Source organism: Marmota marmota, unplaced genomic scaffold (assembly GCF_001458135.2).
Source record: "Marmota marmota marmota unplaced genomic scaffold, marMar, whole genome shotgun sequence".
NCBI classification, from domain to species: Eukaryota; Metazoa; Chordata; class Mammalia; order Rodentia; family Sciuridae; genus Marmota; species Marmota marmota.
The window spans coordinates 3,816,346-3,828,460 of NW_026000079.1; the positions used below are offsets into that span (position 1 = coordinate 3,816,346).

Below are 12,115 nucleotides of genomic sequence, written 5' to 3' on the forward strand. Positions count from 1 at the left end.
CTGCCGGCCACACCCACGCGCACCGGCTCCCCGCCCTGCGCTCACCCCGCCCCTCTGCCTGTGGGTGGGTGGGTCCCGGGTGGGTCCCCCCGAGTCACTGCTCATGTGCCCTGGACTTCTCTTTCATACGCCTGAACCTCACCGTTTTTTGACCCTGTCCACGTCTGTCTGTCCCTTCCCATCCCTACCTTGTACACATCAAAGTTGTCTATAACTGCATCAAAGCAAGTGTACAGGTCATTGAGCAGAGTCACCACCTGGAAGGCACAAGAAGCCACTGGGACTGGAAGGAAGGGTGCTCCCTGGGGTGGGGTGGGAGGAGGGAACCAGAAGGCAGACCTTGGGGACGGAGAAGTGACACCAAGCTGACCCACCTGGTCTGCCACCTGTGACTGCCCCTGGCTTACCTGCATGGGTGTGCTCTCTGCTGACAGGGCGGTGAAGCCCACGATGTCACTGAAGTAGATGGTCACGCTGTCAAAGGCCTCCGCCTGCACTGTCTCCCCGCGTTTCAGCTGCTCAGCCACTGAGCTGAGGGGTCAGGGCAGGTGTAGACCAGAGTGTGAGGTGGGGTCAGGGGCTGAGTGTGTGTGGGGGGCGGGTCTGAAGAGATGGGCACTCACTGAGGCAGAATCTGGTAGAGCAGGGCCTCTGCCTTGCGCTTCTCCTCCAGGTAGGCCTGCGTGCGCTCCTCCACCAGCTCCTCCAGGTTGTTGGCATACTGCTCCATGCGGGTCAGCAGGTTGTCCAGGATGTTGCTGCTGTTCTCTCTGAGGGGCCAGGGCAGCCGGGTGAGAGCCGAGCTGCATGAGCTGCACGGGTCTGCCCTGGAGAGCCCTCCCCCCAGGCCCTCCCCCTCCCTAGGCTTACTGTCAGCCCACCTCCAGCTGCAGCAGGTCCCTTGTGAAGGTGAGAATTGGGGCACAGCAGGATAGGGGTGAGCAGGTGAGAAGGATGGGAGGAAAGTTCAATTCATCTCTGAGAACCCAGGGTCAAGAAGGAAGCTTTAGACATTTTGACAGCTTGTTTACCTTCATTGAACATGAGTGAGTTGGAAGGAGATGGGGTGGGGACACGGTGGCACACACCTGTGACCCCAGCAACTTGGGAGTTTAACAAGTTCAAGGCCAGCCTTATTATTATTATTGTGGTGGTGGTACTGGGGATTGAACCCAGGGGTGCTCTACCACTGAGCTACATCCCCAGACCTTTTCATTAAGACATGGTCTCAAAGCAGGGTGCATGGCACATACCTGTAATCCTAGTGGAGGGAGGAGGACTGAGTTCAAAGCCAGCCTCAGAAACTTAGCAAGTCCCTAAGCAACTCTAAATAAAATAAGGGGCTGGGGATGTGGCTCAGTGGTTAAGCACCCCTGGGATTCAATCCCGGTACCAAAAGAAAGAAAGAAAGAAAAGAACAAAAGAAAAAAGACATGGTCTCCCAGGCTGGTCTTGAATTTAAGGATCCTCTGCCTCAACTTCTTCAGTCACTGGGATTATAGGTGTGTGCTATGGACCCAGCCAGCTTGGGCAATTTAGTGAGACCAAGTCTTAAAATGAAAAGGGCTTGGGGCTCGGATTGTGGCTTAGCGATAGCACACTTGCCTAGCATGTGTGAGGCCCTGGGTTCGTTTCTCAGCACCACATATAAATAAAAAAATAAAGTCTATCAACATCTAAAAAATAAAAATTAAAATTAAAAAAAATTTTAAAAGGGGTTGGGGTTGTGGCTCAGTGGTAGCACACTCATCTGGCATGTGTGAGGCACTGGGTTTGATTCTCAGCACCACATAAAAACAATTAATTAATTAATTAATTAAAGGTACTATGTCCATCTATAATTTAAAATATTTAAAAATAAATGAAGAAAATAAAAAGGGCTGGGGTTGTAGTTCAGTAGTAGATAGAGTGTCCCTGGGTTCAATCCCCAGTGCCAAAAAAAAAAAGGTGGACAGGGACAAGGATGAGATAAGGACAAAGTGACAGGCACACAGGCAGCAGACAGGTGTGTCTGGGGATCTCTGAGCTCCACTGGGAAAGGGAGACCGGTGGGCTGGGGCAGGAGCTCATGGGGAAGGCTGAGGATATGGGGAGCGAAGGGGAGGCCAAAGCTGTGTGGCCCATTTATTCTGCACACCACTGTGCCCAGTGTGGGAGAGTGGGCAGGGCTTGGGGTATTGCTGTAGGTGGAAGAAAGGGGTCTGAATGGTAGGGGGCTGAGAGGACAGCCGAGTTGTACAGAGGGCTGAGAGGCTGCGGTGGACTGGGGTGAGCCATGTGTGGCTGGAGTGGCTCCCTCTGTGGCTGCAGATAGACTGAAGTGTGGGGTTGTAGTGTCTGGAGTGGGGAGGGAAGGCGGCCATGACTAACACCAGTGACCTGTTAAACTTGCGGAGTGTCAGGCGGATCTGCTGAAAGGGTGGCCGTTCCTGTGGGTCCTCGGCCCAGCACCGCTGCATCAGCTGCCCCAGTTCCTCCAGGTGGCTCTGCAGGGCCAGGGACGGCCGGAAGGGGGGCTGCTCACCCCGAGTCACACGCTCAATGATCTCTGTATTGGGTGGGGGAGAGGGGTTAGCCAGGGGCCCAGTGAGAGGCTGGGGCAGCCAGCTGGAGTTGGTTAGGGAAGCCTAGGACCAGCTGGGCTGGCGTCAGTGGAACAAAGGGTGGTGGCCGGGCCCCATCTCAGAAGGAAGGGTTAGGGATGCTTCCAAGGGTCCCTCTCCCTGGGGCTGGGGTTAGAGGTAGGGAACATTGTGGCTCTTTCACCTTTGGGACTGAGGTCTAAACCTTCCACATGGAAGACCCCACTCCTCAGGGCAATCTCCTGGAGGATGATCCCAAAGCTGTACACGTCACCAGCCTGGGAGCCTCGAGAAGGGGGCGAAGCCATTCGCAGAAGCTCAGGAGCTGTCCATAACTTTTCTGTGGGTCAGACATTAGGAGTCACGTGGTGAAGGACCCCAAAGCGAAGGGATGAGGGACTTTATAGTCTAGTGGGAAAAGAAAAACTAGCAATGAATATAAGCTTTCATGGCCAAAAAAAGCAATAATAGAAATAAAGAAGAATATGGAATGATGCTGGGAAAGAGAGCTTCCGGTGGGGGAGGGGTGGGGGAAAGCTGTGAACCAGCTTGTGGCTGGGACTGGTCTGAACAGCACACTGTGTTTAGAACGGGAAGAGCTCTGTCTTCCCCTTTTAGCTAATGAGAACTGACTTTGGATTCAGTAGAGGCATGCCCGAGCCAGGCAGATCCCAGGCCACAGTCTCCCTACTAAGCTATCCTGGTGGTGCTTGTCGGGTAGGGGGGTTGAGGGTTAAGAGTTGGGCTCACTGGCATAAAGGATGTGTCCTTGCTCTGGCTCCGGGTCCCTGAAGCTCTCCAGCCCATAGTCGGTGATCTTAAGCACAAAGCGCCCATCTACCACACAGTTGGATGACTTGAGGTTCCCATGGGAGCAAATGGCCCCATTGTGTAGAAACAGCATTCCCTGGGAAATTTGGGGAGGCAGAGGTCTTGGGCATGAGGGGACCTACAACCAGGGCCAGGGGAGAAGCATACTCATTCCTCATCCCAACCCCCAACACCCAGTGGCCCCTCTGGGCTTACCTTGACAATGTCATTGGTGAGTGAGTACCGGAACATCCAGTCCAGGGTGATGCTCTCATTCTCCAGAATGTCCTGCTGGGGAGAGTCAGACCTGTACCCCACAGACCTCCATAGGGGTGGGAGGAGGAGGCAAGGGTCCTACTGACCACACTGGATTTACTCTAGCTGCATTTCCCCCATTCCCATTTTACAGATGGGGCCGCTAAAGGCCAAAAAGAGGGAGGCTTGCTAGGCTCCTGTGGCCAGTCAGGGACAGAGCCAGGGCTAGAACCCAGATTTCCGGATTTTTTTTTTTTTTCCCACTGGTACCAGGGATTGAACCCAAGGGTGTTTCTATTACTAAGCCACATCCCCAGCCATTTTCATTTTGAGACAGGGTCTTGCTAAGTTGCTGAAGCCGCCCTTGAGCTTGCAACCCTCCTGTCTCAGCCTCACAAAGTAGCGGGGATTACAGGCATGCCCAGCCATGCCCAGCTTGGAACCCAGGTTCACTAACACTCCCTTGTCCCCTCACCTGCAGGCTCCCTCTGGGACAGTACTCTGTGAGGATACAGATGTTGGGGGGGTCAGTGCAGGCACCCACAAACCTGGTCAGGTGTTCATTCTGTACATCCCGCATCTGCAGGTGAGAAGCAGCATCAGGAGCATCACAGAGACCTCACTCCTCACCAGATTGCTCTCTGGCCTCAGGGACCCTCCCCCTTAACTCCTTATTCATTGTTTGCAAACCTGTCCACTGGGCCCTTCTCCCCCACAATCTGCTTCCTACACCCTCTGCCTCCTTGCCTTTTATTCCCCAGGTCACCATGTAAGGTCCCTCAAGGGTCTTCCTCCAGGGTATCTCCAGAGATCTCATCTCTCTTCTCATGATGGGTCCCCTAATCCCATCCCCAGGATGCAAGGGCCCATCCCAGGTCCACAGACCCTAGCTTTCCTAGGACACTCTGAAAACCAAAACCTCCACAGACAGCTCAGTTGGCCATCTCCCGGCAGGGGACTCTTCCCCAGGCCACCGCCTCACACCCCCACATTACATGCTTCAGTTCAAACAGGACGTTTCTTGTCAGCTCAATGCGTTTACGATTCACATGTTTCACAGCCACCAGGTTGCCCTGAGAAAGGAATGGAGACTGTCACTGTGTGGAGCATGACCTGGTGCCCTGGCACCTCCACCTGCTCCCGACAGCTCACGCCACCCTCCAAGACCCCCAGCTGCTCCCAATGGCACCCCACTCCCCTGAGGATCTCCAACTGCCCCTTGACAGCCCACCCTGGCACCCTCTGCCACAGAGCACACTTCCACAGTACCCAGGACCAGAAGTCTCCCCAGGCCCACCTTGTAGTACGCTGTCTTGGCAAACACCTGGAACTGGCCCTCTGTGGTTAGCAGGGAGCCGTAATTGGAGCCTCTCTGAAGGGGTGAAGAACAGGGGTTCAGCCTAGAGGCCCGGATGCCCCTGGGTGCTTGTGCTCTGGTCTTTCCTACCCTTCCTTAGCTTTGTGTCACCCTCCTTGATGTTCCACATCACGAAACCTCCCCTCGCTTACTGGTTTTATGTTTGTGTTGTCCCATATACTGCCTCCTTTGATCTTTCCAAGAGCCCGTGGAGGGAGGCTCTAGAGATGCAATCACCATGAGCCCAGTTCAGAGAGGCAATGGCCTTGCTCAAGGTCATGAAGCAAAGGAAGGCAGAGGTGGGCGTGGAGCCCTGTTTTCTACCCTACTGCTCTTGGTACCCAGGTCCCCCTCGCGAACACCAGTGACACCCCCCCAGCCCCCTCAGACACCAGCATTCTCACCCCGCTCAAGGTCAGCCGGCTGCCGGCGCTTCGGAGGTGCCTCTCCAGGCTGCTGGGCTGCAGGTCCTCCCAGCGCACTCGCCACAGCTCGGAGGCCAGCTCCTTCTCCAGCTGCATCTTCCTGGGGCGTGAAACCTACACCTGAGCTCATGTATGATCCCCCGACCTGGTCGGGAGTGGTCAGGAGTCCCTCCTCAGAGCCCCGAGACTACTTCAAGTATTAAGAGGTGAATGAGGGAATTCTATCTCCCAGGCTGAGGGTCAGAGCCTGGTGACATTCTACCTCAACTGGGGACATTGGGGTAGTCACAGTCAATGTCCTTTTACACACACGGTATTAAACCCAGGGATGCTCTACCACTGAGCCACATCCCGATCCCTTTTCATTTTTTATCTTGAGACAGGGTCTCAATACATGGCCCCAGGTTGGCCTAAAATTTGCAGTCCTCCTGTCTGAGCCTTCTGAGTTGCTGGGATTACAGGCATGCACCCCCACACCTGGCTTCATTCTTAACTGTTACAAGAATAAAAAGAAACATTGTGTGTGGAAGTGCCTGACACGTGGTCTACTACGCTCAATTAGCATTGATTGTCCTCCCTCCCTTCTCTCCTGTGTCCTGGATTTCCATTTCAGCCTCACTGGAAGGCAGGAGTGGGGCTCATTCATCTCTCTTATCCACTCGAGGTCCACCACTGGTCACAGCAGGGCTCATTAACAGGGCCCAGTCCCCAGAGCAAGGAAAACCAGTTCCATGCCAGGAGCCACTCTGGTATGACATCACTTCTCAATCTATCTGCTCCTTCTTGCATCTCCTTGATCTTCTCTGGCCACTTCTATCCCTGTCCCCTCTTTCCTCTCACTCCATTCTCTGTTTTCTTCTCTGTGTCCTAAGGCTATTTATTATTTATTGTGATACTGAGGATTAAACATAGGCTCTCTCACAAGCTAGGTAGATGCTCTACCACTGAACTACATTCCTAATCTTTAAAAAAAAATAACTATTATTATTGTTATTATGGTACCAGAAATTGAACTCTGGGGCACTTAACCACTGAGCCACATCCCCATCCCTTTTTATTTTTTTATTTTGAGACAGGGCCTTGCTAAGCTGCTGAGGCTGGCTTTGAACTTGCCATCCTCCTTCCTCAGCCTCCCAAGTTGCTGGGATTACAGGCATGTGCCACTGAGCCCAGCTTTTTTTCCCCCTAAATTTTGGCACAGGGTCTCCCTAAATTGTTGGGCTGACCTCAAACTTGTGATCCTCCTGCTTCAGTTTCCAGAGTCCCCGGGATTATAGTTATGGCCACTGCACTGTGGCATTTTAAGGCTTTTCGTTTCTTTTCTCCCTCTCTCCTTCTGCCTTCCCCCGCTGTCCCTTCACCCCTCCCCTCCCCCCTTGTCCCTACACCTCCCTCTCCAAGTCTCCCCATGTCACCACACCCCCCGGGGCCAAGGTTGGGCTCGGCTCACCTGTATACAAAGAAGGAGACGATCAGGATGCTAAGCAGGGCGAGGCTGCCTACCACGGCCAGGAGCTCCAGGGTGGACAAGTGGTCTGCAGGAGAGAGTCAAATGTGGCAAGTGATCTGGGCTCTACGGAGGAGGAAGGGCCTTCCCTTCATCATGGTCAACAGCGATGGATGAAGGGAAGCAAAAGGCAGGAGGAGGCTCTGAATCCAGAAAAGGGTGGGAGAGGAGCACCCACTTGATTCCCCTTGGGAGGAGGCAGTGTCTCCAGAACAGCAGCCCGCAGAGCAAGGGCCAGTCACCTTGGTTGCAGGATGGGTCCTCGTTGTCAAAGCCACATTTAGGGATGTCAGGAGGAGGGTACCCCAGGGGCCAGTATAGTTCGCACCCTGACACAGCCACCAGCTCTTGGGAAGTCCCATTGTAGTTCAGTACAACCTAAGGGAGAGCAGGAATGGTCAAGGGCCTGGCATGTGGCCTCCTGTCCAGTGACACAGTCCTGCTTCCCACCTTCTCATCAATACTTCCAGGGCCTGTATCTGGGTCACCAAGCCCCTGCTGTGACTGCCTACAGGGAGACCTCATACTTGTTCCCATGGAATTAAGGGGCAAACATTTGAAAATGACTCAAGGGCTTTATAAAGAAAGCTGCATATAGAACCCCACACCTACACGCAAGGACTTTATAGCCTCGATTAAAGCACAGAAACAGGGAAAGGTAGCATCCATCTCAACCCACATTCCCAAGCCTCATCAGTGCAGTTGTCTTCCAGGAAGCCTTCCTGGATTTGATCCTTGGTGCCTCTGGCCTCAATCCCTGCCAGTATCTACTGTGTTTACCGAGCTGTGAGCTGTGCGTATGCATTCCTGTTGGCTCAGAGTCTACCTGACTGCTGTGAGGAGTCTTGCTTTCCTTAAGAACTCCCCAAGGAAAGGGCTGTGCTCCCTCCTTAGACACGGGGTTCCCCATGCGAATCCCTATCATTCTGGTTGCTCCCCCAGAATGGAACGGGGCCTGTTTTGTCCAGGGCTTTCATAGATGTCCAGGCAGGGTAGGGTGATCACAGAATAAACAGATGCCCTGGCAGGGCTGTGGGGGAGGGCAGGAGGGTGAGATGTCATCCTGAGTAGACACACGGTGGTCTTCTGAGTGTGCACACGTACCCTGAAGGCACCGGTCTCAGGGTCCATATCCCAGAGGGAGAAGTCAGTCTCACGATCTCCATTGCTATCAATTTTCAGGTATCCTGTTACACCTGTGGGCCGGGGCAACATAGCTGTGTTGTGAGAAAATTCCCGTGCAGGGAGGTCCCACTTCCATGTCTCCATCTCCTGATCTTCAAACATACATAGGCACAGAAGAAGAGCCAACAGGACAGCTGCATTGGCAGCAGGAAGGACTGAGATGGGACACGTGGGAGGACTGGATGGATCTGGGGGATGAGGGAAGGAGAGCCTGAAAGAAGCTGTGGAGGTTCTTATAAAAGAAAGGGAAAGACTGGTAATGGGCAAATGGCTACCTGAGTTGCAGGGCTACAGGTTGGGGCACATGGTACTCACCCCCCCCTTCCCTAAAAAGCCCTTTCCAGTCACTCCCAGGCCCTGACCTGGGAAGCTTCGGTTCCACATCCTCTGAGTGATGGTCTCCCCATTGGCGACAGTTCCCCCGTGTGCTAGCGTCTCTGTCACTGCCTGGACATAGAGCAGAAGCCCATCATGGAAGGATGCAGGGATGAGGTTCTCCTGCAGGGACAGAGAGAAGTCAGCTGGGGGAAAAGGGGATGGATGGGGGGTACAGCGCAGGGTGCCATGGCGAGAGGACAGGAGGCACTGGGAGCCCAGACAGGATACATAAAATACACCCACAGTATGGGACTGGGCGGACAGGACAGGGTTGGTCAACCCCATTTTACTGATGAGGACCTGAGGTTTAGGGGTTGAACTTGTCACTGTCACTTCTATCATCCAGAGAGATAAGGAGTCAATGGGAAGGGAGGGAAGGGGAGACCCGGAAACACTGAGATGTGTGAAAGAACACACATCTGGAGGAGAGTCTGGAGGAGAGCCATGAAGCAAAGTCTGGAGGTCCGCACTAGAAGGTTCCAGGACCCCCTCCTACCAGGCCATCTTCCATGGTGAAGTTGAACTGCTCACGGGCCAAGACTTTGAGCTGCTTCAGGAATTCCAAGTACTCAGGAGTATCCGGTTCTTTATATGTAATGATTTTGGCAGCCTGAGGAAGGGGTCAGAGAGCGAGCTAGGAGCTGATTCTTGTTCTCCCAGTACCCTTGGCACCAGTTGTCAGGGAGCCAACCTCACAGGCCAGCCTCTCTGCTAAGGTCAAGGTCAAATTATACCCTATTTCCTGCAAGAAGTGGTCCCTGCTCTTGAGCAAGGGACTGGAGTCTTCGCCCAGCGTGTGGAACTTCAATGTACTCCCTCTTCGAGCCCCATTGTCTTATCTTTTTAGCCTTCTGGCTCTGAAGTCCCTCATGAGCACCAAGAACACCTTTTTTTTCCCCCCCTCCTTTCAGATACTTAGGGACACAGTATCCAGAAACCAAGTGTCAACAGCTCAGTCCCTCAGCATGGGCAAACCCTGGCACTCACCTGAAAGGCCAGGCGGGCACTGACATCCCGCCCGTCTCCTCTCTCCCAGGGCCTGCGGGGAGCAGGGCCCTGTGCCCCTTGTAGGCTTTGCCCGAAGACATCCAGGTGGAAGAAAACATAGTCTTCCCCACTGAGGCCAGCGTCCAGGGCCAGGAGCATGAGCGTTCTGAAGGCATCTGGGGAGCTGCAGATGTAGACGACTGGAAGGAAAGGAGGAGTCAGCCAGGGAAAGGAAAGGGCAGGGAAGCCAGGGCTCACGGGGAGGACGAGGGGACCTGGTGGCAGTTAAATGGCATTGGCTCAGTTTAGGCAGTGGCAGGAGAAAGTTGAAAAAGGGTGGGAGGAGGAGGTGTGGAGGGCGGAGAAGAAAGGAGCAGAGCTAGGCAGAGCGGGAAAGGAGAACCGAGGCGGGGGCAGGTGGGGCAGGAGGGGAGGAGGCAGAGAGGGGCCAGCTGTAGAGGGATGGGTGAGAGGGTGTGTGGGAGCCATGGGAGGAAAGGATGGAGGAGGGGAGAGGGCAGTAAGAAAGAGAGGAAGACGGGAGGGAAAAAAGGGACAGGACCTACTAGGTAGAAGGAGAGCAGGCACTTTTCCCCTGGGGTAAACCCTGGGCAGTCAGGGAAATAGGGGGAGGTGATAGAGTAGGAACGTAAAAGGGGAGGGGGGCGCAGGGAAAGAGAAGGAAGTAGAAACCCAGAAGTTGGGGAGCGGGGGAGGCTGAGACAGGAATGAAGAGCCTCGAGAAGAGAAAAGACTGGCCCAGAGCGGAAGGGAGAGGAAGGCCAGCGCCCTGCACGCTGTCAAAGGTCAAAGGCGTCAGGACGAGGTGGAGAAATGGGGGTGGGGGCCTCTCTCACCTCGGCCTTTGCGCCGAACGGTCCGCAGCAGCTTGGTGTAGTGGTCGTGGTCGCCCTCGGCGAACTCCAGGTGGTCCACTGTGATGTTGAGGCGGTCGCGGACCCGCATGTACAGCCCCTCCACCACGAAGAAGCAGGGCTGGTCGTCGCCGGGCCGGTAGGCGTAGAGCACCAGCGCCCGGCGCTCCCAGCCCAGCCGTCTATGCAGCGCCGCCACGAAGTCGCCCAGCTTGGCGTGGCTGGGTCCTGCGCGGGTGGTCAACGCGTACTCGTCTTTAGCCCCGAAGCCTAGCGCCGGAGCGCCAGCGGTCAGCAGGGGCACCCGCCAGTGCGCAGTGAAGCGCCCCACCGGAGCGGCCGCGTACACGCAGCCGGGGCCCAGGAACACGGCGGGGTTGTGCTCCCACTTGAGGTCCACTGCGGCCAGGGGCGCAGCCGTGTCGGAGCAGGCTCCCAGCGCATTCTCGCTGCTGCCTAGCACCGTGCGGACTGTCCAGCCTGGCAGCAAGTCGGGCTGCGCTTTCACCCGGGTCAGAGCCAGCTCCACCGCGGGCCCCACGCGCGCCCACGACCACGGGTAGGAGGTGTTGGCCAGCGGCAACACCACGGCCACGGTCAGGTTGCCCGCGTGGCTGCCCTGGAGCAGCAGCAGCACCAGCAGCGGTAGCAGGAGCAGAAGCAAGCGCTGGCCGGCGCCGGCCGGGCTCTGGCTCGCCGGCATGGCCTCAGTGGGTACCGCGGCGGGCAAGCGCTCCCACCATGGTCTCCTGGGCTCAGCGGCGGGTCCCGGGCATCAGGCGCGCCTCTGCGAGAAGGAGCAGGGCGAGTCGGGGCGCTGCCCGCTGAAGCTGCGATAGTGACAGGCGAGAGCGCCAGGGGCTGGGCGCGCCACCGGGGGTGCGCAGAGCGAGACTTGGAGCAGGTGGGAGCGAAAGAGACCTCCCGAGTGGGAGTGAGCGAGGTGTGTTAGGAAGGGAGAGAGAGAAAGCGGGAGCAGGCGCTGGGGAGACGGGTGAGCGCGCGAGGGAGGGACGGGGAGTGTGCGTTCGAGGCGGCGTGGGAGAGCGCCTGCCCCGGGAGCGTGCCAGAGGGGCGTCTGGCCGGCCCAAGTCTCCGGCTGTCCAGGGGGAACCGGCCAGGACCCGAGCCAAGCTCTGAACCCTCCCCTGCGGCCGTCTCCCCTCCCAGACTTGGTGACATTAGAGCCCGAAGAGCCAATCCTAGATCTCTAGCTCCTTCCTCCCAGCCCAGACGTCTATGCAGCGCCGCCACGCCCCGGGCTGGCGCCCTTTCCGCAAAGACCCTCTTTCCGCTGCTCTGCAGCCGGACGTCTTCCTCCTTAAGGGCAGCACCCGCCGACCGGCGCCCTCGCCGGGACAGGGAGGAGCTCGGGAGAGTCCGGTGTGGAGGGAGCCAGGGGCCGCCGGCTCCCCACCTAGTCCCGCCCTCCTACCTGCTTCCCTCCGGGGAAGAGGGAACCTAGTGTCGCCTCGGGATCTCGGCGGGGAAGGTGTGTTGGGACGTGGGTATTTGGGAATGGGGCCGGAGAGCAACGGGTTTCTGAAAAAAGGGGCTGAAGACTGAGCCCGAGTCCGTTTTACCCAGTCCACCTGATTTCCCTTCCCGTCCCTCCGCACAGCCGCCCAGAACCTGCAGATTAGCAACGAAGACGGACCCGGTGGGAGGGAGGCGTTAACTCCTCAGTTCCCAAGTGGTAGTGGGAAGGTGGGAAGAGCAGGTGGTGGACTGGGGACTGGGCCGGGGGAGGGGCG

At 56.4% G+C, this 12,115-nt stretch overlaps 1 protein-coding gene across 3 annotated transcripts in view; it reads right to left on the reverse strand.

Annotated features, from left to right (window-relative positions):
• The window catches only part of Npr1 (natriuretic peptide receptor 1), a 17,702-nt gene extending 5,872 nt beyond the window's left edge, over window positions 1–11,830 (reverse strand). The window contains exons 1-18 of one of the 3 annotated variants that reach the window (XM_015502871.2): window positions 10,344–11,830; window positions 9,487–9,686; window positions 8,996–9,109; window positions 8,484–8,568; window positions 8,041–8,132; window positions 7,179–7,314; window positions 6,880–6,964; window positions 5,409–5,529; window positions 4,945–5,019; window positions 4,643–4,720; window positions 4,123–4,227; window positions 3,609–3,683; window positions 3,333–3,489; window positions 2,767–2,922; window positions 2,380–2,548; window positions 624–770; window positions 408–531; window positions 189–257 (exon numbers count right to left, since the gene is read on the reverse strand). In XM_015502871.2, the coding sequence (XP_015358357.1) occupies window positions 189–257; window positions 408–531; window positions 624–770; window positions 2,380–2,548; window positions 2,767–2,922; window positions 3,333–3,489; window positions 3,609–3,683; window positions 4,123–4,227; window positions 4,643–4,720; window positions 4,945–5,019; window positions 5,409–5,529; window positions 6,880–6,964; window positions 7,179–7,314; window positions 8,041–8,132; window positions 8,484–8,568; window positions 8,996–9,109; window positions 9,487–9,686; window positions 10,344–11,064 (2,709 nt within the window). In that variant the 5' untranslated portion in view covers window positions 11,065–11,830. Of the gene's footprint in view, window positions 1–188; window positions 258–407; window positions 532–623; window positions 771–2,379; window positions 2,549–2,766; window positions 2,923–3,332; window positions 3,490–3,608; window positions 3,684–4,122; window positions 4,228–4,642; window positions 4,721–4,944; window positions 5,020–5,408; window positions 5,530–6,879; window positions 6,965–7,178; window positions 7,315–8,040; window positions 8,133–8,483; window positions 8,620–8,995; window positions 9,110–9,486; window positions 9,687–10,343 lie in introns of all 3 variants that reach the window. The other 2 variants (XM_015502869.2, XM_015502870.2) reach the window with 2 other exon arrangements.
• Between the last annotated feature and the right edge of the window lie 285 nt (window positions 11,831–12,115).